The sequence below is a fragment of the Sceloporus occidentalis genome, unplaced genomic scaffold (assembly GCF_023333645.1).
Source record: "Sceloporus occidentalis isolate IW3139 unplaced genomic scaffold, rSceOcc1.0.p SCAF_1, whole genome shotgun sequence".
In the NCBI taxonomy this organism is placed as follows: domain Eukaryota; kingdom Metazoa; phylum Chordata; class Lepidosauria; order Squamata; family Phrynosomatidae; genus Sceloporus; species Sceloporus occidentalis.
This window is the reverse complement of record NW_028316981.1, coordinates 157,825,427-157,849,239: the sequence shown is the minus strand read 5'-3', so window position 1 is coordinate 157,849,239 and position 23,813 is coordinate 157,825,427. Positions and strand designations below refer to the sequence as shown.

The 23,813-nt window shown below is 39.3% G+C and overlaps 1 protein-coding gene across 5 annotated transcripts in view; it reads right to left on the bottom strand.

Moving 5' to 3' along the window:
- Positions 1 to 23,813, bottom strand: part of LOC149322489 (sodium channel protein type 8 subunit alpha-like) — a 121,294-nt gene that overhangs the window by 29,050 nt on the left and 68,431 nt on the right. For all 5 annotated transcript variants that reach the window (XM_089478564.1, XM_089478529.1, XM_089478538.1 and 2 more), the window contains 8 exons: positions 20,098 to 20,233; positions 19,187 to 19,425; positions 16,597 to 16,770; positions 14,808 to 15,164; positions 11,578 to 12,048; positions 8,950 to 9,067; positions 8,206 to 8,360; positions 6,434 to 6,607 (listed from right to left, as the gene is read on the bottom strand). In XM_089478564.1, coding sequence (XP_089334690.1) covers positions 6,434 to 6,607; positions 8,206 to 8,360; positions 8,950 to 9,067; positions 11,578 to 12,048; positions 14,808 to 15,164; positions 16,597 to 16,770; positions 19,187 to 19,425; positions 20,098 to 20,233 — 1,824 coding nt within the window. The remainder of the gene's footprint in view (positions 1 to 6,433; positions 6,608 to 8,205; positions 8,361 to 8,949; positions 9,068 to 11,577; positions 12,049 to 14,807; positions 15,165 to 16,596; positions 16,771 to 19,186; positions 19,426 to 20,097; positions 20,234 to 23,813) is intronic.

The following is a 23,813-nucleotide window of genomic DNA, read 5'->3' as shown; positions in this document are numbered from 1 at the left end:
ACGGCTATATCTTTGAATAGCATGAAGTACTGTTCTATCAAAGACTGCATGACTAGCTCTAAACCTGTCCACCTTACAGTGTCTCACAAAAGTCAATGGTTCTTTCTAACCTGCTGTTGTTGCCACTGATAAGGTGGAAAGAGCCCAAACATGCTCTGGTTGTGAAACATTTACTGAGCCATAACACTGAAAAATACATGCTTTCAATGATCTAGACAGCATCTGTTTTGCCACCTTTTGGCCCAAAGACCTTGGATTAAAAGATAAAAACAGTGCCTTTGTTCTTCTAAATTGTTTAGTCCTCTTCAAATGGATTTTTACAGTCCAATGAATGCCACTTCTTTTCCAGTGGATGACTTGGATTTGGATAGAATGTTGGTAAATCCAACAATTGACCACCAATAGTGATTTTGGCATGAACATTAGATCAATAATCAAGGTCAATTTATCCTTCTCAAATCAACATAGATTTGGATAAATGGACAGAGCAGCCAGCTCAGAAAATCAACTTTTTGCTGTGTTTATTGGTGCCCCAAAATGAGTTACAATCTTTGTTGGATTTAGGTAACTATTTTCATGGTTCATTAGGAATCTGTGGCCTGTTACAGACAGCCAAAATAAAGCTGCTTCAAGTCACAGTGGAGGTATGGTGTTTCAATGATGCATGCGTCCTAAGAGTCCAGAAGTCGCACCAAAGCCACGCTCCAGCCCTAAGGACTGGAGTGTGGCTTTGGTGTGGCTTCTGGACTCTTAGGACGCATGCATCATTGAAACACCATACCTTCACTGTGACTCGAAGCAGCTTTATTTTGGCTGTCTGTAACAGGCCTGTGTCTCTTTAAGCAGTGTATGGCCCTCTTGAGGTTCAACACCTCTGTTTTATGATCTTTTGCCCTCACTAAGATGCTGTCCAAAAAAGGAAATAGGTACACTTGATGTTGTCACAGATAAGCTATTATTGGCACTGGAATTTTAGTGAAAATTGTCAGGGCCAAAGCTAGGCTGAACAGTAGGGCCCTGAACTGGAAATGATGACCCCTGTATTGAAATTGGAGAAATTCTCTAAGTCTGGATATGCAGATGTGCTTCTCTCAGTTCTACAGATATCAAATAATTGTCCAACTCCAAATGGTCCAATATGGTGACTAAAGTTTCCATTTTGAATGTCTGTATTGGACAAATCCACTGAGATCCAGGACTCAGTGTATCCCCATTGTGCATGTGATATCAGGATATCAGATCTGGGACTGGACTGTATCCCCATTGTGCTTGGGGATAGTGAAGAATAAAGAATAAACCCCTTGTAACCCCTCATTCCTTGGAACTTCTTCTCTTGTTGCTATTTTGAATAAATGATTGAGTTTCCTCTGAACAACTTGTCTTTTTTTTTCTTTTTTCTAAATCCTTTCATACTGGTGATGGGAGAAATCTCCCTTTCATTTTTTTCTAAAATTGTATTTTGTACCATGTCCAAAACCTCTAGCAACGATTTGTCTAATGTTATGTGATGCCAAAGGTGTCCAAAATGAAGATGTTTCCTCCCTACTGGTATAATTCTTGAATCAGTACTGAGTTTTACCAACCCAGTTGGGCTGAGATGTTCCCTTTCTCAACTGCTGTGGACCCTACTGCTTAAACTGAAATCTCTATCTATTCCATTGTGGTCTGTCTGTGATTCCTTCCTTTATGGAAGGAGTTACTCATTTTTATAAAAATTCTTAACCGATTTGTTTTTCAAAGTTGGTAAGACTTGTTTTTTGTCCATGCCGTCAACCAACACTTTTCTCGCCAAACAACAGTTTACCTGTGAATGGTATATTTACCAAATTCATCCTAGCCTTGCGGTTTACATCCTAATATTTTAGCAACAAATACTGCCTTCCTACTGCTATTGCTGCAGTTGCCCAAGCTGAATATGGTGTAGCATCATAACTGATATTTGCTACATGGGAAGACCCACCCCAAAGCCTGATGGAAGTATCCCATTTGCACTGGCCATGCATGGGGAGCCTACACTGTCGCCAGCTACTACTCTGATTGACTGCTTGGAGTAATGGAGAGCAATCGTGGTACTTTGTTAGATGTTGGGGGGAGATCTTGCTCCAAGCCTTATGCAAAGTATTGTGTGACTTGGGAGTTCCCGCAATATTTGCAGCAATAACTGGCAGGCCTATGTAGGCCTGTTCATGTGGCTGATAGCCATTGTTGGCTGAGATGCTTCATGGGCCTGTCTTGATGCTATCCTTTTTTCATCTATGTCCTTAACAGCAGTGTCCCCTTCATGGGGAAGAGTCAAATTCGAAATAATATTGGAGCACTGACCACAGGAATTGCTAACTGCTTCATCAAGTCTTTCTCAAACCAATATAACTTTTTACATAGTTAGTAGAACTCCTAATGGGTTTTCCCATTCCTGTTCCAGAGGTTTTTAAGCATATCAGGAATGGGAAGTTCTACATCCTGTGTTGTCACTTATTTCAACACAGTAACCAATTTACTAGATTTCTTCTGGTCTTCTGGAACCTTCCTGAATGGATTATTGTGAAAAAAATTAAATTTAAAGTAAACAACACCTTCTTCAAGAAATCTTTAAAATGTTCTATTTCAAATATTTGAAATATTTGAAGGGGTGGCATATTGAGGATGGAGCAAGCTTGTTTTCTGCTGCTGCAGAGAATAGGACCCGGAACAATGGATGCATTTTCTACAGGAAAAGAGATTCCACCTAAACATTAGGAGGAACTTCCCAACAGTGAGAGCTGTTTGACAGTGGAACATACTCCCTCGGAGTGTGGTGAAGTCTCCTTCTTTGCAGGTTTTTAAACAGAGGCTGGATGGCCATCTGTTGGGGATGCTTTGATTTAGATTTCCTGCATGGCAGAGAGTTGGACTGGATGACCCTTGTGGTCTCTTCCAACTCTATGATTCTAAATAGTCTACAGCTATCTCTATCTTTCTTCAATTCTGTATCTGAATTCTCCTCAGATATACCAAGTTCCATTTTTTCCTTTGATTCAGAATCCAATTGTAAACAACTAGCAGGAACATTGCTATTGTTAAATCTTCCTCTAGCTCACTCATCCATAGCGTCTCCGTGCTTCATTTTTTTGTTTGCACTTTCCCTGAGCCTTTCTGATTGTATTTCTCATTCCATTTCTCTGCATGGCCTATCTGAGATTGAATTGTAAAACTTGTGCTATGAAATTCACTAGCTGTTCTGAAATTTAAATCATGCAATTCATTAGATGTATTATTTTGATCCAATGTCTCATTTTGAACTAATCAATTAATTTACATATTGCATTTAATTTATCTAAATTATTTGATCTGTTTACAGATGGTGAATTAGATGAATCCATTGTATTTCTATTAAAATTACTTAAATTATGTACATTTAATTTTAACAAATTTAAATCTAATTTTTTCTGATTGTTCACTGAACTAATTCCTGCTTGAACTGCTGTTCTAATTAAATCAGATAGTATATTTAATTATTCTCCTTGGTGAATAAGACTACTTTGAGTATATCGTCCAGAAACTGATGACTGTCTTAAAGCATTATTCCTTGTTTATGAATTAATTTGCCATCTTTGAGTTATCTTCTAAAATGCATGTTAAGTAATGTAGAAATTGGTTAGCTGTGCCATTGCTTGATGCAGCTGTGCCTAAAGCTTTGTTCTCCTTTCCAGGGAGGCGTGATTCAGAATTACTGTCGGTCATAGCCCCTTGTTGATTTGTGCTTAAATCTGGTTGGCTCCTTTCTTGGATGCTGTCTTTTTCTTTTGAGTAGAATTTAAACTCAAGTCACTTACTTTAAGAATTGCCTTCCCTGAGCTATGACTTCAAGTAATGCCTACTGCAGTTCTAGATGGACACTACAACAAAGTGCCTTTTGAGAACAGACTATGCATCTGCAGTCAGCCTCAGGTGGAGGATATTATTCACTACTTGTTAATTTGTCCATTGTACAGCAACCCTAGAAAGAACCTTTTAAAACCCTTGCTGATAAACAAAAGTAGGAGCTCTACTTTTTGATTCCGTCCAATTCCTTTTGAGTGATACCAATGACTATGTAACACATAGAGTGGCTCTTTTTGCCATGGCTGCAAAAAAGATTAGAAAGAGAGAGTTAAACAAAATTGCCATAAATTGCCAGGGAGATGCCAAGTATTAATTAGATTTCATGATTATAATATATGTTTACTAACATCCAGGAAAGATGTCTCTTTTTCCTTTTGTCCTTTTTAAGAGTTAACTATTTTAACTGCACACTAAATGCTGGGACACTTTTTGTCCTTTGTATTCTGTGCCTTTTGTTTTAAATGTTTTATGCTTTTTGATAAGCTCATTTTGTCACGGTCTTTGGCTAGTACAGCGCACCCGCGCCATATGCGGGCGCGCCATACGCGGCCTTGAGCATACGCGCTCAAGCCGCGGGGCGCGCGTGGGGCGGAAGGGGTGGCGCGTCCCATTCAATTGAATGGGCGCACGTGCCCGTTGTGCCCTGCGCACGCTTGCGCCGCCGCGCACGAGCCCCATTGTTTCCAACGGGGCTCGAGCATAGGCAGAATTCGCCTTACGCGGAGGGATCCGGAACGGATCCCCAACGTAAGGCGAGGACGAACTGTACAATAAACGTTAACTTGACTTGAGTAGAATTTCCTGTTTCAAAATGGCGACCAGAAGTCATTTCTGCGTTTTTGCTCTCTGTGCTTCCTGTGCTGTTATTAACAGACTCACCAGGTAAGGACTTGGTCTTGACTTTTACATTATTTCTAGCTTTCTTCATCTTTCTGCCAGGACTTGGCTTGGCTTCGTTTAATTTTACCAGAATTACCTGCTCCTGCAAAGACCATTTTTTTTATTTTGCTGTTGCTGGAGGAGAGAAAAATCTTTTTTAGTGATTCTATCTTGGAAAGTTGTTGCTCACTTGTTTGTTGGCATACAAAGGTTTAAAGGTTTATAATAACCTTGTGATAGGCAATTTGCTTATTTGCAGTCTTGTGGGTAGGCAAATTCACTGAACCTCCTTGAAAGAGATGCCTTTGTTTTTCCATTTTTAAACCTTCACTTTTGGATGCATCTTCCATTTGTTTGGTTTTCACTTTTTAATACCTAGATCTGCTGCCATTCTTGCCCCAATTTTATTGTTACCTAACTAGTTTATTTAAATGAGAGGAGAGGAAGCTTACTGCCTGACTGATTGGCAAGGAAGGTAATTAAAAACCGAGAAGAGAGGGATTTGAGGCAACGATAGTAATGGCTTGGGATTTTGAGGATCTTGCCTAACAAGGTTAGCATGAGGGATAAAACCATGAATTGTGGACTGTTCCTTAAGTCACAGGGAGAATGCCTGATTTTGTTTTCAATGTTTTATAAATAAGGACAAACAAATAAGGACACAGTGGGAATGTAGGTGAGGGCCTTCTCTATGGCTACTCCCAATTTTGAAACTCTCTCCCTTGGGAGGTTAAGATGGCTCCTTCTTTGCTCTTTTTCTGATGGCAGGCTGTTCCAGCAAGCCTTTGGGACCTGATTGTTAACAATAGAAGGGTTTTTTCTGGTACTGTATGGATTTTAAATTTTGATTTAAAATAATATTTTAAATGGTTTTAATTCTGTTGCTAGTTTAATAATGTTATAATCTCCATTTTTGAATGTATTTAACTATATGTGTTTTTTATTGTAATTTTTTGTCTTTTGTTAACTCCTTGAGTTCCAGTCTGTGGAAAAGGCACAGTATAAATAAACGGATGGATGGATGGACAGCACTGCTGGATGCTTGTGATGCTGCATGTTTCTGTCTCCAGGACCAGTAACTCGTCTGTTGCCCCAACCTTTGGATGAGCTCTATGTGTGTTTGTGTACCTTCAAGTCCACTGTCAACTTATGGTGACTCCACATATTTCATAGTGTTTTCTTAGGCATGAAATACTCAGAGGTGGTTTTGCCAATTCCTCCCTCTGAAATATAGCCTACAGCACCAGGTATTAGTACTGTCATCCAAGTACTAATCGGGGCTCACATTGCTTAGTTTCCAAAATGAGACAGGATGTATAGCAGTGATAAATGGTTCTCTTGCAATAGTAGTAGTAGTAGTAGTAGAAGCCACATTTGCTTCAGGGTTACTCTTTTTTTTGGTTGACTCTTCCTACACTCCTTTCTCAGTTTTAATCAGCATTCAGTTCCCAATGAAAAAGTAGACCTGAAAGTGAAGGCATGGGAACTTCCCTGCTTTTAAAAATTTCTGCATTAATAAATTAACGGAGAAGAGAATGTCGTTCCACTGGGTGGCTGCTCCTGTTTGATGTCCAGATTTAGGGAGTTAACAGGAACAATATTGCTGGGCCTCACTTATTTTAGCTGGAGAAACAATCCCAGATATCCTAGAAAGCAATGCACTAATCTTGAAGAATCAAGAAGAGATACCTACTGCTACAATGAGGAAATCCAACCAGCACCAGGCATTAGTGAAGAACTTCACAAATCCATAGGCACACCACTTCAACAACATTTCAAGGATAAAGATATAGGTGAAGACTTTGTCTGCATACTCCAAGCAGGTTCGAATGGTCTTTCTCTGTTCGATGTAAATATCCTCAAAGGCCTAAGTGACAACACAGAATCAAGCATTACTACACTCTGAAGGTGGCAGCAGAATAAGCTACAAATAAAAATTGAGTTCAAACATTTGTGGAAGACAGATGGAGGTTACCATGTGATATATGATCCTTAAAAAGTAATTAACACAGCTATAACATACAAAGCAGTGATCTCTTAACACTTGGTTATTCACTTTAACTGTTAGAGAGACATAAGAATTGCTTTCCATGTGATGGATCCCATGCCATTTTGATAATGTCTGCCAAATTAGATGAAGTATATACACTTCTTCCCAGGTCAGTACAATTCTAATCCTTATATAGAAGTAAAACACAGGAAGAATGGACTCAAATTGTTCCTTCAGACAGGTAAAAATTTGTGTGCATGATCCAGCCAGGCACAGGTGGTTCTCATGCTTCTTTGGTCACATATGAATTTGCTGTTAATGGTATTTATTGTAATTATGTGTTACAAATGTTGCAAATGTGTTGAAAATAACAGGGATTTCCTCTCTTTTATTTTGAAAATTTGGTTTATGTGAATGTTGTTTTGGGGATCTTTAGTTTCTATCAGATATTCAAAAGAGTCTGTGACCAAAAAACCATTGTTTCAGAAAGTTGTCATCTTCATGTTTGACAATGCCAAATTTGTTATATTGGTTTTGGTCACTGTTGAGAAGAAGGAAAGCCGCTACCATAAAAATATGAAAGTTGCTACCATAAAAACCCATAGTTTCTTGGCAGTGGCCTTGTTTTTGTGCCACAGTATTGCAAAGATTGCCCAATTCAAGGGCTTTTAGGGGGAGATACCACAGCCATTCATGTTACAAAGGTTAAACCCACAGGCAGCTTCACAGACAATATAAGGACACCATTCCAGGAAAGAAATGGATGTCAATTTGTCAAGGGCTCTCTCAATCTCAGCCCCAGCCTCAGATGTCTTGAATTTTTGAAATGAACATAGGAATGTATTGAAGTTTTCCTTCTGGGACCAACAGCAACTTTGTGGAGGACAGAAGTGCCCAGTGGCTTCATTACTAGGACACAGAATTTTTGCTGGATTTTAAAGGCGTTACTCCTAATCTTTACAGGAGCTTTCCAATGTGCTGAACCTACTTTGGGAATAGGGAGTCAACACAGTATGTAGCTCCCATGTTCATAAACCTAAAGTAAGTCACTTTCTCCCTCTGGTGGAGTGAGTGATTTTCATAGGGGTTATGGCAAGAGGACCAGTAGGATATAGTGGTCTGAGTGTTGAACTAGAACTGTGGGAGACCAGGGTTGGAATCAGCCAAGGGAACTCATTGGGTGATCTTGGGCTATTCACAATTTCTCAGTCTCAGGGGAAGGCAATGGCAAACCTCTGAACAAATCTTGCCAATCAAACCCCAGGACAGGTTTCAATCACAGCTGTGACATTAGTAAGAAATTACTTCAAGGCATGCAACAACAAAATGGCAAGGGGAAAAGAATAAGTGCCATGATTCCAGTACAGAGCCCCCTGAACCTATTATTTATCTTAAAAACAAAAAACAGACCCATTTAGTGCCTTTATACAAGTATGGCTCTTCAACAAGTCCCAGTGAAATGTAGGTCTGCTCACCAAAGCTCCACTGCTCAGCAAGATCATGAAGATAATGAATGTCTCAAACCAGTTATGCTCCACAATGAGGAAGCAGGTTTTCCGTAAGTTCCACCATGACTTGCCCATCCCTTCTTCAATGCTAACTTGGCAGCACTTGAATTTTTGTACACACCCTGCAAATGCAAAGTCACCATAAGCTTCCTGAGAATTGTAACACTGGTTAATAGTTTTGTCATATGAAAGAATATATAAAGCCAGAAATTTCCCAATGCATTTTACATAGGATATTTTTCATTCCAAAATGTCACAAATCATAAAGGATACTGCTTTACTACAACATAATAATGTTTTAACTTAGTAATGCTCTAGAACTCTATATAATATATGAATATTTCATAATCAAATCTGAAACCCCACTGCACTGTTCTACCAAGGGCAAGGGGTCTGCAGGATAGAGGAGCACTGGCTAAAGATAGAAGTTATACCACTGGTTCTAGATCCTTTGATTCAATAATACCCTTCAGGTTCCTGAGACATTTATAGGTTAGGCTGGAAATCATGTGATTTCAGCTGTGTTCTTTCACAATAACTTCAAGAATTGAAATTTATTTATCTTTTTACATTATAAAAACATTTTTACATTATAAAAACTGGGGAAAATCAAGCCTAGCAGTTTCAGACACTCTGAAGTATAGGGGAGAAAGGATCGTGGCACAAAACTGAAAGCGACAGACATAAATGTCAACATGTAGTCCAGATCACCTTCTGTGAAGCATGCATCAGGATCCAGATACTCTTCTGGTGCCTCTACAGGAACCTCTTCTGCCTCTGGCTTGATATCAATGGTGCTGCCCTCTGATGAACTAGTATCATCCAGTTTCTGAAAAGCAACAGTACAGAATACCCCTGATAATTACAAACACAGATATTATAAGTCCAGGGAAAAGGAGAGCCTCATTTCATACCAAATGTGAATTCTATGGTAACTAAAAGTATGACAGAAGAAAAGTTTTTTAGTTTGAATAACATATGCTTTTCAACTCTTTCAAAAGCCAAAAGAAAAACACAAAACAGGGAAATGGGGCAAACACTTTCTGAGACCCAAATCCTTTCCTTTTAAATGTGGAGAAATGTACTATATGCTGTTGACAGATTACAGTGTTCAACCAAACATGTCTTCATGAATATGTCTGACTAAGTAAAACATGGTAAAGCCAGTTGTTTGGATTATGCTTCCTAGATTCCCCAAGCCTACATGGTCATTGGCCATGCAGGCTGGTGGATTTGGGGGAAATGTTGTCCTAAAATAACATTTCTGTATTTTATTTGTAATCCACCTTGAGATCTTTTTGATATAGGGTAGGAATATTTTCATAAATAAAAATAAAATATATCACTATATGAAAAAACACCCAAACATATTGCAACATGTTTTCCCGGGTACAACTTGTTTTGCTGTTATGATCAAACAACCAAAAATATAATACAGTCAGCACTTTATATTAGCAGGTTTGCCATCTGGGGATTGGAGCATCTGCAGAGGGGGCTGGCTTGTTCTCAATTGTGGTGTGTTCATGCTGCTGCACCAATGCGGTCACACACGTCATGCCACCATTGACTATAATTCCCGCAGTATTTGGCATCCATGGGGTGGCCCATAATGGAACCCCCATGGATACGAATGCCCAACTGTAAATTGCATGCCAAGCAGATCTCAGGACTGAGTGAATCTTATTACAAAGAATTGAATAAGTAGTTACAAATGTTAAAAGAATAAATCTGTTTTCTTAAACAGTTGACAGTTGGTAGTAGTGCATCTCTTTGGCTGGAGTTGAAAATACTGCTATAATTATTAAGTGGAATTCAAAAGTAGCTATAACTAATGCTCTTAAAATGACTTATTTTTGTAATTTAATTTAATTTAAATGGTACATTTTTGCATTTTTATTTTATTTTATTTCTGAGGCCTGAGCAGATGGGCAGGATATCGCAGGTCAAGCCCATGGTATCCTGGCCCTGGTTTCAATTCCGGTCAGTCCCTGGGCCAGTGCAGTGACAGGTGGTTCTTTACGTGCATAACCCCTGCCACGCCATTCAGCTGCTGCCGCTGTGTGCCCCTTACCTGCTATTGCCATCACATCTTCTCTGAAGGCTTCTGTCACAGTCCATAAGGGCAGAAACAGGAGACTTTGCTACAGTTATTTGGCCAGGTTCCCCCATCCAACATCACAGGCCATGATGGAGGGTTTCAGAGAAGATATGACTGTAACAATAGGTAAGGGGTGCACAGGGTCGTGTGATGGGCTGGCTGTTGGTGCAGAGTTTTCAAGAAACTCAGTGGCAAACATCCTGTCTTTTTGGTTTGTGCCTCTTTAGGCCAGGATTGATCTGGGATCACCACACCAGAATTTTGCCTGGGGTTATTGGCCTGTGTCATCCATACAGGACGATGTGAGGCCAAGGGGAATATGGGTCTTTTGACCCTAAGAGTGAGTTTCCAAACCTTACCGGGAACCCTCTGCCCAGTGGGGAGAGCACTCTTGGGCAGAGGGCATATTTTTATATTCTCCATCTGCTCAGTTTAAGTGTGCTAATCATTTATTCAACATCATAGGCTGTCTTCATATGATCTGTTCCACATGTATATCAAAGTCATGGAGACAGCAGTGGAACCATGCCCACTGGCCCCATTCACAATGTCAGCATATTACAACAGTGCCAACCTCTCATGTCTGTGCTCTAATGATATATGAAATTGGCTTTCCAGTCAAGTGAGAACCCTGCATCTGACCTTAGATTCCCCATTTGAGTAACATGTTCAGTATTTCTATCTGTGTTGTGTGCTGGGGCAGTGGTATTGCTGGGGGCATGAAGTGGGGTGGCCCACACTGGGTGACACCTGATTGGGTCATCCACCCACTGTGGGAGGGGTGAGCACTCCTGGCCCTGTTTCTCTCTGGTGGCAGTTCCTTCCAAGGAGCCACCACCACCACCATTGGGAATGACAAAGCCTCTGGTACTGCTTCTCCATGGCAGTGGCAGTCACCTTGTGAGAAGGCCACGGTCAAGGGCCCCTGACCTTGCTTTCCTGTAATGCAGTGGTCTGATAAATCTTTGTACTTCTGCTTTCCTGTTCTCATTTTCCCAGATTTAAGATTATTTAGTCCCATTTCCACATCAATTTGTGAATTTTAAAAAAAGTACACAAAAATTCATAGTCATTCTCCTAACGTCTTAAGATTTGTGGAAAAGTGTTGAATCTTGAATGCTTGATTCAGTTTTGTTTTGGATGTCAATTTGAGAAGTATGCATTAGGGAAGCCATCATTGCATATGAATGCCTCAAACTTTGAAATAAGAATATACTCTGAGAAGGAGCCTGGATACGTACCTCTTTGCTGCCATCAGGGTCAGTATCACTGCTGAAATCTTCTGTGTTGAGGTTTTCAAAGTCAGACTCACCAACAGCTATGGGAACTCGAACAGTGAGGTTAGGGTTATTGATGAAAGACATATGATCCTCATCAATTATGTATTTCTCCACACTGCTCCCTATGCCACTGGTGGTGCCATTTCCGTTCTTCTGGTAATCAATCTCTCTGTTGATATCAGCCCCCATGTGGTTGGCAATGCAGTTCATCTTCTTGTCATACAATTCATCCAGTGGCTTAACTTCATCTGCCTCCCTCTGCTTGAAATGGGTTTGCACAAGCTCGTGCACTTTGATCTTTGCCCAGGCGATGCCCTTCTTGATTCGTATGACGGAGATCTGCAAGTTGTTCATCTCTCCATCATCGTCAGTTGCTGCAAGGTTGTCTGCGCTGAAAGAGCTCAGCAACAAGGCCAAGAACAGGTTCAGCACCTGAAAAAGCAGAAAAGTGGATAAATCAATCCGTCCTAACAACTTTTATTCAGTTAATTGTTACTATCCTCCTCAAAGTGGTATACTGAGAAGGAGAAGTGAGATAGTGGGCTCACTCCACCGGGTGATTGAGACCACCTGCCATTTCACTCCTCCCAACCCAGGATTGCCTCCCTCAGCAACCCTTTCTTCTATTGGCCATTGCGACATCACATTTTGTAAAACCTATTATCTAAATTTGCTTATTTTTCTCTTCCTTCCCCATCCTTCCCCTCCCCCCTTTATACCATCTATTAAAATGCATGACATAAAAGAAACTGCTTTGAGTGCATTGGTAGAAATGTAGTATGTAAATAATACAGGTATGTAGTAATTAAATAAAACTTTTTAAGCAAGCATATAAAACAAGCTAGTGTAGGTCTATTGAATCAAAGAGACTTGCATAAGTGTTGACTTAAAATTTACCAATTGATTAAATGGACCCGTTTAATGCCTCTGTTCTCTCTTTTCTTTATTAAAACTATTCCTGTTGAATTCCTACTTTGGTTTCAGAGAAGAAATGTGAGTCCTTTGAACTGATTTGCACCCAGCCCATCAGAAAAGCATTAGGTATTTTCTGTTCTCAGCACTGTAGGATAAGGAACTAGTTAAGGAGTTTCAAAAAACAACAGGGAAAAAAGGCATAAATTGGGATTACAACTGAGGCAAAATATGTAATGGTATAAAGATTGAGCAACAGTTGGCAAAGAGGATTTGGTTTTGGTCACTGCACGAGCAGTTAGCAAAGAATTGTGCACTAAAATAAAAGTTATACTGTATACATTTCACCTTACCTACATCATTATATGCTGCCATGTATCCTCAAATCCTATTTATTTAATTGGAAATTAGTCAAACTTAATCTGACTCATTTTTTTCAGGCACATCATATAACCTAATCAATTTATTCTCAGTGGTGGTGTTCTTTTGCTTTTGTGTATAAAAGGACTAAGAATGACTAAAACCCCATGAAAAACATTTTTCATGAGGCATTTCAGCACCCTGCTTTTTTATCTAGGAGTGGAGTAGGACAGAGAAATATGCCTTCACCCTAAGGAAAAAAAATAGCTGATGCTTTAAAATGAATTTATTTTAATAAGTTTTATGCCAGTATGAAAAGAGTGAGTTCTTCTCAACATCTCCTATTTTTATTGATGTTAGGACGCTAAAGGTATGCAAAGTGATTGCATTAAACTTGTGTGTGTGCGCGCGTGCGCTGGGTATGTCAACAGAGTTACTGGCACCTACTGTATGAGATAAGTAACGCAAGGCTATTCTGCAGTGATGTCAGCTGCAATCTCATTATTACAGTTCACTAAAGATAATCACACAATAGCATTTTACATCAATGTTTTTTCACTGAGTAACATATTTTTTCACATTACTAGTAAGTAACAAGTAATGCATTAAGAATGCTTTGCTTGTACAGGTACTTGCTATTTTTAGTGCATTACTCCCAATATTTTTTTTTTTAATTACAAAAAGTCAAACTCACCCAGTCCACCCAAAAAGGAATATTTTGCAGTAATAGGTAACATTGTTACTTTAAAGACATTTCATTGAAGCCCTGGGCATTGCAAGTTGGCTCAGTAGTGCTGATACTGGGCCAGCTGTACTAACAAGAGTAGTCAGCTTCAGAAAAACAGAATAGTAAGAGCAGTATAAGATTAGACTGCACTGTTACTTATGTAAAACTCATGGAAGACAAGCTGCAGATTTGAGGAGGCTTTCCCCAATATATCCTGTCTATGTCCCCCATCTGACCTCAGTGGTCACTGGTGGTGGCAGAAAGCAGTAGCAACAGTAGCAGTGCTGAAACCCACCATTTTAATATGCCACAATACCTCTAAGGCAGTGGTTCCTTTTGGTTCTCCAGATGTTTTAGCCTTTGGCTCCCAGAATTCCTAGCTGCTGGCCAAGCTGGCTGGGATGTCTGGGAGTTGAATTCCAAAAAACCTGGAGGACCAGAGACTGGGAACTGCTGCCCTAAGGTCAATCCATTCTGGGGCATTTGTAAAATTTAAATGGGAAGTCCCAGACCAAGATGCTTTTAAAAAAAGAGGTACAGGTCAGGCACTAGTTGTGGGTTGCCTAGAGACCCAGGCAGTACCCTGAGATTGCCATGTACAGACACAGGGCTTAACCAGCTGAAAGTGATTTAGTAGTGTTAGTGCAATATTGCATTTCTTCTGAGTAACATTTCCTAGCTTAAACAATGTCATAGGTCTAACCTGAGAGCAAAAAAGCTCCTGAACACCAGTTCCTCAGGCTGTGTGTGTGTGTGTGTGTGTGTGTGTGTGTGTGTGTGAGAGAGAGAGAGAGAGAGAGAGAGAGAGAGAGAGAGAGAGAGAATATGTACAAACATATACAAAGTGATGCTACTTGAGGTCTTCCAAGAAACATTTTACTGGACACTGTTGGGTACAGTATGATTGACCAGACAGATTTTTGGTCTGATTCAACAGATGTAGTTCTATGTTCTTGGTCATAGCACTGCACTGGTGCAGCAGATTATGTGCTTTCAGTTCCTTACCTATGCAGCAGCCATTATTCCTTAGATTCACCACCCCCTCCCCCGTGTCCAACTCTAACAAAACCTGACATTAAATCACTGAAGCAACCAGACAATATTATTACAGGATTGATGAATTTTCTTTTTCACTGTGTTACAAGACAGCTGTTTACATACCACTCAAAAGCAATCAGAAATATTTACTGACCACTAAATTTCCGATGACCATCACCATCATGAAGACAATAAGGCACATTGCCTGTCCAGCTACTTCCATACAGTCCCACATGGTTTCAATCCATTCCCCACACAGTACACGGAAGACAATAAGGAAAGAGTGAAAAAAGTCGTGCATGTGCCATCTTGGAAGCTCACAGTCGGGGTTGATCTTACAGACACATTCCTTGTAGCTCTTGCCAAAAAGCTGCATTCCCACCACAGCAAATATGAAAACGATGATAGCCAGCACCAAAGTCAGGTTCCCCAAGGCACCCACTGAGTTACCAATGATTTTTATCAACATGTTAAGAGTTGGCCAGGATTTTGCCAGCTTGAAGACCCTCAACTTGATGATAGTGTAAAAAAGAAAGAAAGGAAAGAAGAAAGAAAGAAATAATAGATTATTACTACTCTCTATTCTTGTTATTATTATCATTTCAGTCTATAACTCCTTCTTCCTCACAGGAACTAAGGGTAGTTAATAAAATATAAAAACACACAACTAAAATAAACATCTAAACCAATGAATTAAAATATCTTCTAATATACAATATAAACAATACAACTAACCAACCAGTAGAAAAAAAATGAAATGTTTATTTGCCCAAAGCCAATACCTGCACACAGCTCGCCCCCACCAGTAACCAAAAGACAAAAACGTGGAAGTGTATCTACACAAGGAAAGGAAGTTTCATAAACAGGATGCCATGTATGGCATTCCCTACAAGTCATGATACCAGAGTAATTTTTTTTAATGGTTATATCACCATTGGGGTCAAGCTGTCAGTTTGATACTGCTCTTTGTTAGTTGTTTAAATTAATTTTACACAAATATGCAGTTGATTCTAAATTTATTTTAATACCTGTATTTTATTTGGATTATGTTTTTATCTTTTTATGTAAGCTACTTTGGGAGAGACTGACCCTAAACAGTGGCCCAGAGAATGAAGTTTATCGCATGGGGGAAAAACGTTCCCCGATGCGTTCTAACGAGCACGAGTGTGGGCGCGCACGGAGCGTGATGGGAACCTGATGGGTCCCAAAACGCTAGTTTACCACACGGCGGAACACCGCCGTCGCTGCCAGGCGTTCCCATCGGGTTCCCAATGTGTTCCAGAGGGCGCCATTTCTGGGAACAGTTTCAAAAGCGTTCCCAGAATGGTGCCCCCTGGAACACATTGGGAACCCGATGGGAATGCCTGGCAGCGACGGCGGCATTCCGGCGTGCGGTAAACTAGCGTTCTGGGACCCATCGGGTTCCCATCACGCTCCGTGCACGCCCGCGCTCATGCTCGTTAGAACGCATCGGGGAACGTTTTTCCCCCCATGCGATAAACTTCATAGTTAGGAGCTCCTCTGGAACTGCATGGGAAGCGATATGAAATGCCAAAAAACCTGGGTCCCCACCACAGCAAATATGAACAATGTATTGGAGAAGATTCTCTTGGTTCAAAAAGCCCTCCATCAATGGAGGAATTCCTTCCTTGATGTTCGGGAAGGAACTTCACTTATTATGTTGATGCAATTAATCAACTAGGAAGCTAACAACCTGGCTTCAGAATCTGGCTTCTTATGTTTTGAGGTAATTTGTTACAGCATAAATGAAAATGGAAGGGGACAGGAACCAACTTTTGAACACAAAAACTAGTACAGAGTAACAATTCCTTCAGTAATCATGATCAATTATTATTATATATATTCCAACAAATGCATATGGAGGATATTACAGTAGCTGTAAGACCAGAAACTGTACAAGGTAATGAGCAAATGAGGAATACCAGTCGGAAGGATCGCAGCACTGAAAGCCCTTCCACATCTGCCAGCATGAGTTCCAGTAAACTGAGAGAGACAATAAATCCATCAAAAATGTTCCATCCTTCTTGGAAATAATAGTAGGGGTCCATTGCTATGAGCTTCAGGAACATTTCAGCTGCAAAAATTCCAGTGAAAACCTATAAAGAAAAAAGCAACAGACATTTCCAATCTCCCCTTTAATTCGGATACATATAGATTATTTGCCATCAAAAGGGAGGACAAGGTAGGGGAAAACAGACTGCTGTATCAACAGTTAAATAGAGGAAAAAGTATTATTTTTCTTGTTGCTGTGTGCCTTCAAGTCATTTCCGACTTATGGCGATCCTAAGGTAAACCTACTGTGGGGTTTTCTGGGGATGAGAGTGTGTGACTTGTCCAAGGTCAACCAGTGGGTTTCCATGGCCGAGCGAAGAATCGAATCCTGATCTTCAGAGTCATAGGAGTGAAACAGGTGGGCAGAATGAAGCAGCTTCTGGCTGCTTTGGAGGTGTGCCAATTTCACAATTTGTTATTAATTGCCTTCGCATCGATCTCGACCCATGGTTACCCCACGGATGAGACATTTCCAGCCCCACTGTCCTCTACGGCTCTGCCCCTGCAAACTCATATTCATGGTCTCTTTAATGAAATCCATCCATCTAGCATGTGGCCTTCCTCTCTTTCTACTTCCCTCCATCTTCCCTAACATTATTGTCTTTTCCAACGATTCATGGCTTCTCATGATGTGTTCAAAGTATGACAGTGTAAGTCTTGTCATCTTGACTTCTAGGGATATTTCTGGCTTCATCTGCTCTAGGACCCATTTGTTTGTCCTTTTGGCTAGAATCCTCAGCACTCTTCTCCAGCACCACACCTTGAATGAATTGATTTTCCTCCTATCTTCTTTCTTGATTGTCCAGCTCTCACATCCATATATAGTAATAAGGAATACAATGGCTTGTATGATTCTGACTTTTGTACTGAGTTGTATGTCTTTGCATTTTAGGATCTTTTCTAGTTCTTCCATAATCGTAATCTTCTTCTGATTTCCTGGTTGCAGTCCCTGTTCCGATAAATGTTTGATCCCAGAAATGAGAACTCTTTTACTATTTCTACTTCTTCATGGTCTAGTTTGAAGGTGTGTAAGTTCTCTGTAGTTATTATTTTTGTTTTCTTTATGTTCAACAGTAAGCATGCCTTTGCACTTTCTTCTTTGAACTTCCTTAGTAATTGTTTGAGATCTGTGAGGTTTTCTGTTAGTATTATGGTGTCGTCAGCATATCTCAAATTGTTGATATTTATTTCTCCTATTTCCACTCCTCCCTCTTCTATGTCCAAGCCTGCTCACAATGCATGCCTTCAAAGTGGATGGAAGCCGTGCCAAAGCCACTGTATTTTTAAAAGGAGTTCAGATAATCTGACTGTTCTCAGCACCTCTGTGCACAGCCCACCTTGAGAGGTTTGGACCTGCTTCTGGCTAGAGTAGACTCAGACTGCTCTTTTCTGCCTGTCTGCTCTGGCCATTAGTCCAATGCTCAAACCATTACACCATGCTGAGTCTCTAGTCTTTCTATTTTCTCAATTCTGTTCCTTTTCTTACAATGTATTTTCCCCCTCTGAAACATTATTATTTCATTTTATGTTGTAAACCGCTATGATCTATGTAGGAATAGCGGTATATAAATGAATTTTCATTCATTCATTCATTCATTCATTCATTCATTCATTCATCTCTTTCACTTTTTACTGACTTTCACCAAAGTGCAGCACTCTTAACCATTTTATTTTTACCTGTTTATTAGTATATCTTTTAGCATATATTGTATACTTTTTAGATATGTATAAGCTGTATACAAGTGGTGCATGTTCTGGTTCTGGTGCATGCTCAGGTTATTCATATGTATCTATATTGTATTGGGGTTTATTGCACCTAGTGCACTATATTTACATTTTATATATAGGTGTGTGGCACTGCTTTAATACTACGTTACTAGTATTTTGAAACGGCCCTCGGGCTATTCAATAAACGGTACTTCTACCAAAGTGCAGCACTCTTAGTAATTCTAAATAAGATGGAATAATAATAATAATAAATGTTTTATTTGTATACCGCCCTTCCATACGATCAGGGCGGTTTACAGCAAGTAAAAATACACAAAAATTCCAATAAAACCATATTAAAATTACATCGATACACTTCATCACAAAACAAAACAAAGATAAAACAACAACAAATGCCCCCGGGTTAGCCAACCATTGCCTGTGCGGCCTTTGCGGCGGGGGGGGCCTATAGGGACTTAATCGGGGAATGCAATTTTAAACAGATAAGTCTTCAACTCCCGTTTAAATTGTCCCTTACAACTGGGACAATGTCCCTTACAACTCTGTACAAATCTAGATATTTATAGAAACCATTCAAAAATATTTAGGGATAGTTCAAATCATTGTTTTACTAAGATGAACAAAATATTAATCAGTTAGTCAAGGCATCATTAATCTGTTGCTCTTGATATTTGAATAAACTCTTTGTTGTCCACATGTTATTGAGAACCTTTTAAAGTACATTCTGCTTACCAGATTGCCTACGGCCAAGACATGTTCAAACTGTGGAGTCATAGGATGGTGTTCCATTGCCATGAACAGAGTATTCAGAACAATACAAATGGTGATGGCTAAATCCACAAAGGGGTCCATGACAATTAAGTTGACAATCTCTTTTAGCTTTAGCCAGTATGGGTGGCACTCCCAAATGAGAAAGGTGTTGGCAAATTTGTACCAGCAAGGGGGGCATTTTCTTTGGGATTCCTCCAGTTCTACAGCAACACAACAAAACAGGAAAAAGTGTGACATTATTAGATTTCTGGTTTCTCAATTTACAAGAATCAGAACTACCCAATGGCATTTAAATGTCAGGTTTGAATAATTCTTAATTGATAGGCTATACAGTCTGACCCATTTTAGCAGCTGGGAAGATCATTTTTTTAAAAAAGAGAAAACAAAACATCTCCAGTGGGGTCAACTATAAGAAGTGAGGTCAACAACAAGGGGGAACAAGGTAAATATACCTAACTAATTAATCTCAAAATCCATAAAATGAGTACTTGGGGGTGGGCTAGAATTGATAAGGCACTATATGTATTAAATAATGTATTACATATTTACCCTACTGTTACTTCAAAGAAGGAGCCATGGGTAGCATAAAGGAGATGTTAATGATTAACATTTCTGTTGGTTGAAATTTTAAGATCAATCATATTCAAATTTTTAAATAATTTTATAACAGGTTTAAAACACAGTAAATATAAAAGCCCAGCATATCATATTTAAAAACCAATTAAAATCAAAGAACTGTCTAAATAAAAAAGTATTTTTGTTATGCTTTTAAATGGAAATACATAGAAAAGAAAGGACAATATTAACTTCTGAAGTGGAGATCTTTTGCACTAGTGGAAACAGGATCATAGGTTGCTAAAAATAACACATACCTTCTACAAGGGTATTAGTTATGACTGTCATTATACTGTTGGTTCGATCCTTCCTTCCATAGGAGGCATTTAGTTGGTCCATTGACACCAATAGTGACCCAGTAGCTTTCTTTTTAATTTCTACCTCAGTGGTTCCCTAAAAAACCCATAACATCCTGTTAGTACAGTTCCTTTACAGTCTGTAGAGGGAAATGCAATAGGCTTTCATTCTCAAAGCAAAGGCAAAATTTATTTTCCATACCTATGTCAAAGGACAGTTCAGCATAATTCTTATTTTTGACAGAGGAACACTACATAATCCTTTGTCAGTTGCTATTTGATATATTTATCTAGTCTGAATTCCCTGAGCTGGTAGTTTGATTATAAATAATACGTAGTTTATGCAATGAATCACCAATCTCCTCATTCAAAGTACATACCCACAGATGCATACGCAGATACACCAATCATCAGGTGAGAAACTGGAACTAAGCAAAAGTGTTTGGTACCTTTTTTAAAGGTTCCATAGAATGCTGTGCACAATGTCCTATTAAAGCCCTCAACTAAATGCTCTTCTAATTTCAAAAGAAATGAATTATCCTGAACAAAATGGTTATCAATCACCTAATTAGCATAATGGCAGCTACTTTTTTTTAAGAGATAGGAACTTAATTACGATTTAAGTTACAGAAGGGGAATTCTCTCTCATCCCCTCAGATACATTTGGAGCTGAATCTATAAGCATTCCACACTATTTGAAGACATATTTGATCACCCAGCCTCTGGGCTGGATTTGGGTTGTTGTGTGTTTTGAAATCATGTATTACCTGTGTACATTTTTAACCATGTGTGAGCCCCAACCCTTCACAGTTTTATTGTTTGCTACAGATTTTATAAATGAATGGTAATGTTCTTTTTGTATTATCTATTTTGTTTTATTTATGTATGGAGATGATATATGGAACTATATATGTATTTTTAAATATTAAAACAAATCTGTTCCTGTATCACTTTTTCTCCCTGCAGGAAGACATTATATAACATGCATAAACCTTTTTTTTTAATCACACAGGGAAAAGGCACTTGAAGTTAGAAATTTGATTGGAAAAACTATCCATGGGAAAATTCAGATTCCTTAAAAGAAAGAAAAAACAACTAAAAACAATGCAAGAGTTTCTTCTCTACAAATATATTTCGGCTCAAAATCTCACCAGATTGTCATTTAGTAACATGTTTTTAAAATCAAAATTTCCAGTGGAAATTTGATATTGACTGATAGACATAAGTAATAATCTACTTCACACCCATTCTTCTTAGTAAGCAGGAATAGGCACAGACTCATAGAATTAAAATGCTTTTTGCATCAAGTAAAAAGGATTCCATATTTCAGTCTGGACATGTAGATGTTTTAAATAAAATAGTTAGCTTGTTGTGTAGACTACATCTCTCAGATGTAGTAGAGATTAGTTTAGTGTTCACATTGTTCAAAACCAGATTACTACCATAATTTACCAAAGAATTTTCAGGTAACTGATATCACATAATGCAGAGATATATCTTAGGCTGTCTTTCGTGCATTCATCATGCTATATACATAATTAATCCATAACATTTCCATGCTGTTAGAGGACTAAGCTCAGAGACTATACTTACATGCTAACTGGGAAAAGTGCTAGTAATTGTAGCTGAAAGGAATTAGGGAAGGCTTCAAACATTCTTGAGGAGGAAGAAAGGGCTGAGTAGTAGTTTAATTTAATTTGAAATAATTAAGATGTCATATAGGATTGTTTTGGGGGAGGTTTTAAGGGGGGAAAAGGCTTGGAACTTAAAGGAACAAGATTTTCTTTGGGAATTTTTGGCCAAAGTCAATAATGCTGTTTAAGGTACTCACTTTGGAGCAACTTATTTTGATTAGAGAAAGGCTAAGTTCCAAAACATACTGCAGAAATAATACTGTTTGAAACTGTTTTAACTGCCCTGGCTCAGTGCTAGATAATTCTGGGAACTGTAATTTTGTGAGACATTTAGCCTTCTCTGTCAGTGAGCTCTGGTGTTACAATAAACTAGAATTCCCAGTATTCCCTAGCACTGAGCCAGGGCAGTTAAACCAGTCTCAAACTGTGTGTATAGATTAGTAGTAATGGTTTTGACTCTCAGGTAATTCTATATCTTTAGTGTACCTCCATAATACCTTTAACTAATGGTTTTAGGAGCTATTCTTCTGGAAGCACTTGTAAATGTTTATAAAGTGGTAAAACTTTGTATGGAATGTTGCACCTCACACCGCAGGTGGGGCAAAACCAGCTATGTGAGGATGGGGAGAAACCAAGAGGCTGAACAAACCGCCCTTTGGCCTCCAGCTGCCCCTTTCAACGCCAGATCAGGGCAGCGGCAACTACATGCTGAGGCCCCGATCTGGTCTTTCCGCAGCGCAAAAAGGAACCGCAAAAAGCAGCTCCTTTCTGTGCCACAGAAAGGGCACCATAGCCACCAGCCTCACGGCTTTTCTGTGCTCCTTTGGTGCTGTGTCATTTGGATGCAGTGCTAGAGGAGCACTGTGATGCCGTCCACCATGGGAGGGTGCATGTGGTATAACACTGGCATGGGGCAGAGTCAGGACATGCGTCGTGCAGATGCCACACCCCCACTCCGCCCTGATGCTGGCCTTTATGGCTGGTCTGTTGAGGCCCTAAGTGCCACTCACACTACTCTTCCAATCAAGTTTGAAACTACACCCATATCCTGTCAGTATTCAAATGGGGAATTTATAAGGGGGACTAGGTATTATCTTCCATTATAACCCTTCAGTACGTTCCCATATTCCCTTTAACTAGTGGCATTAGGAGCTATTCTTCTGGAAACACCTGAAAATTTTCCCCACATAATCTCTTTGTTATCATTTCCATTAAGTCAGCTTTGACTTATGGTGACCCTATGAATGAGAGACTCCCAAGATCTTTCATCATCAGCTGGTCTGTTCAGGTCTTGCAGGCTCAGGGCTGTGGCTTCTCTGATTGAGTCTATCTACCTGTAATGTGGTCTTCCTCTTTTCCTACTGACTCCCACCATATCAAGCATTAGTGTATTTTCTAATAAGTCATGATGTCTCCTGATAACACCATCTCCTATTTTCTCTAATTAGCATTAACTCAACAAGGAATGTCCTGCTGTACAACTTTCCTCATTTTCCTAACTTTTAATATTCTGTGCAGAAGTGCGGGTTGTTTTTGTTAGTATGGTCCATTGTGTGACAGCATGTGTTATTAGTCATATTAACCTATACGAGACTTGCACTCTAGTCACAAATCTACCATTTCTGCAAGTGGAAGATCTTTTTTTTTTTTTTTACATTCCTGAAAATTCCTAAGTGACTAATTTCCTTACTGAGCTTCATTTTACACTAGATCTTTTCTCATTCACCAAGTTTCCTGCAGCTTCTTAAAGGGAAAAAGGATGGGAGATATTAGTCTGACAAGGAAGATTCATACAGAATTAATCCTACTTGTATGGGCAGGATTAAGAAATTTACAGTGTATCCCATTTACATTCAGATGATCTTCTAAATACATGAATAATTTGGGGATTTGATTTACCAAATAGTACATTTTTGCTAATAGCACATCTTTTCTTTTCAGAAAGAAAGAAAAGAAAGAAAAGTTCCAAGCCATTTTTTCCTTAGATGCCAGAAAAGTGAAGTGAAGGAAAAATGTGAGTTGGTTAATTGAAGAAGGAGGGGG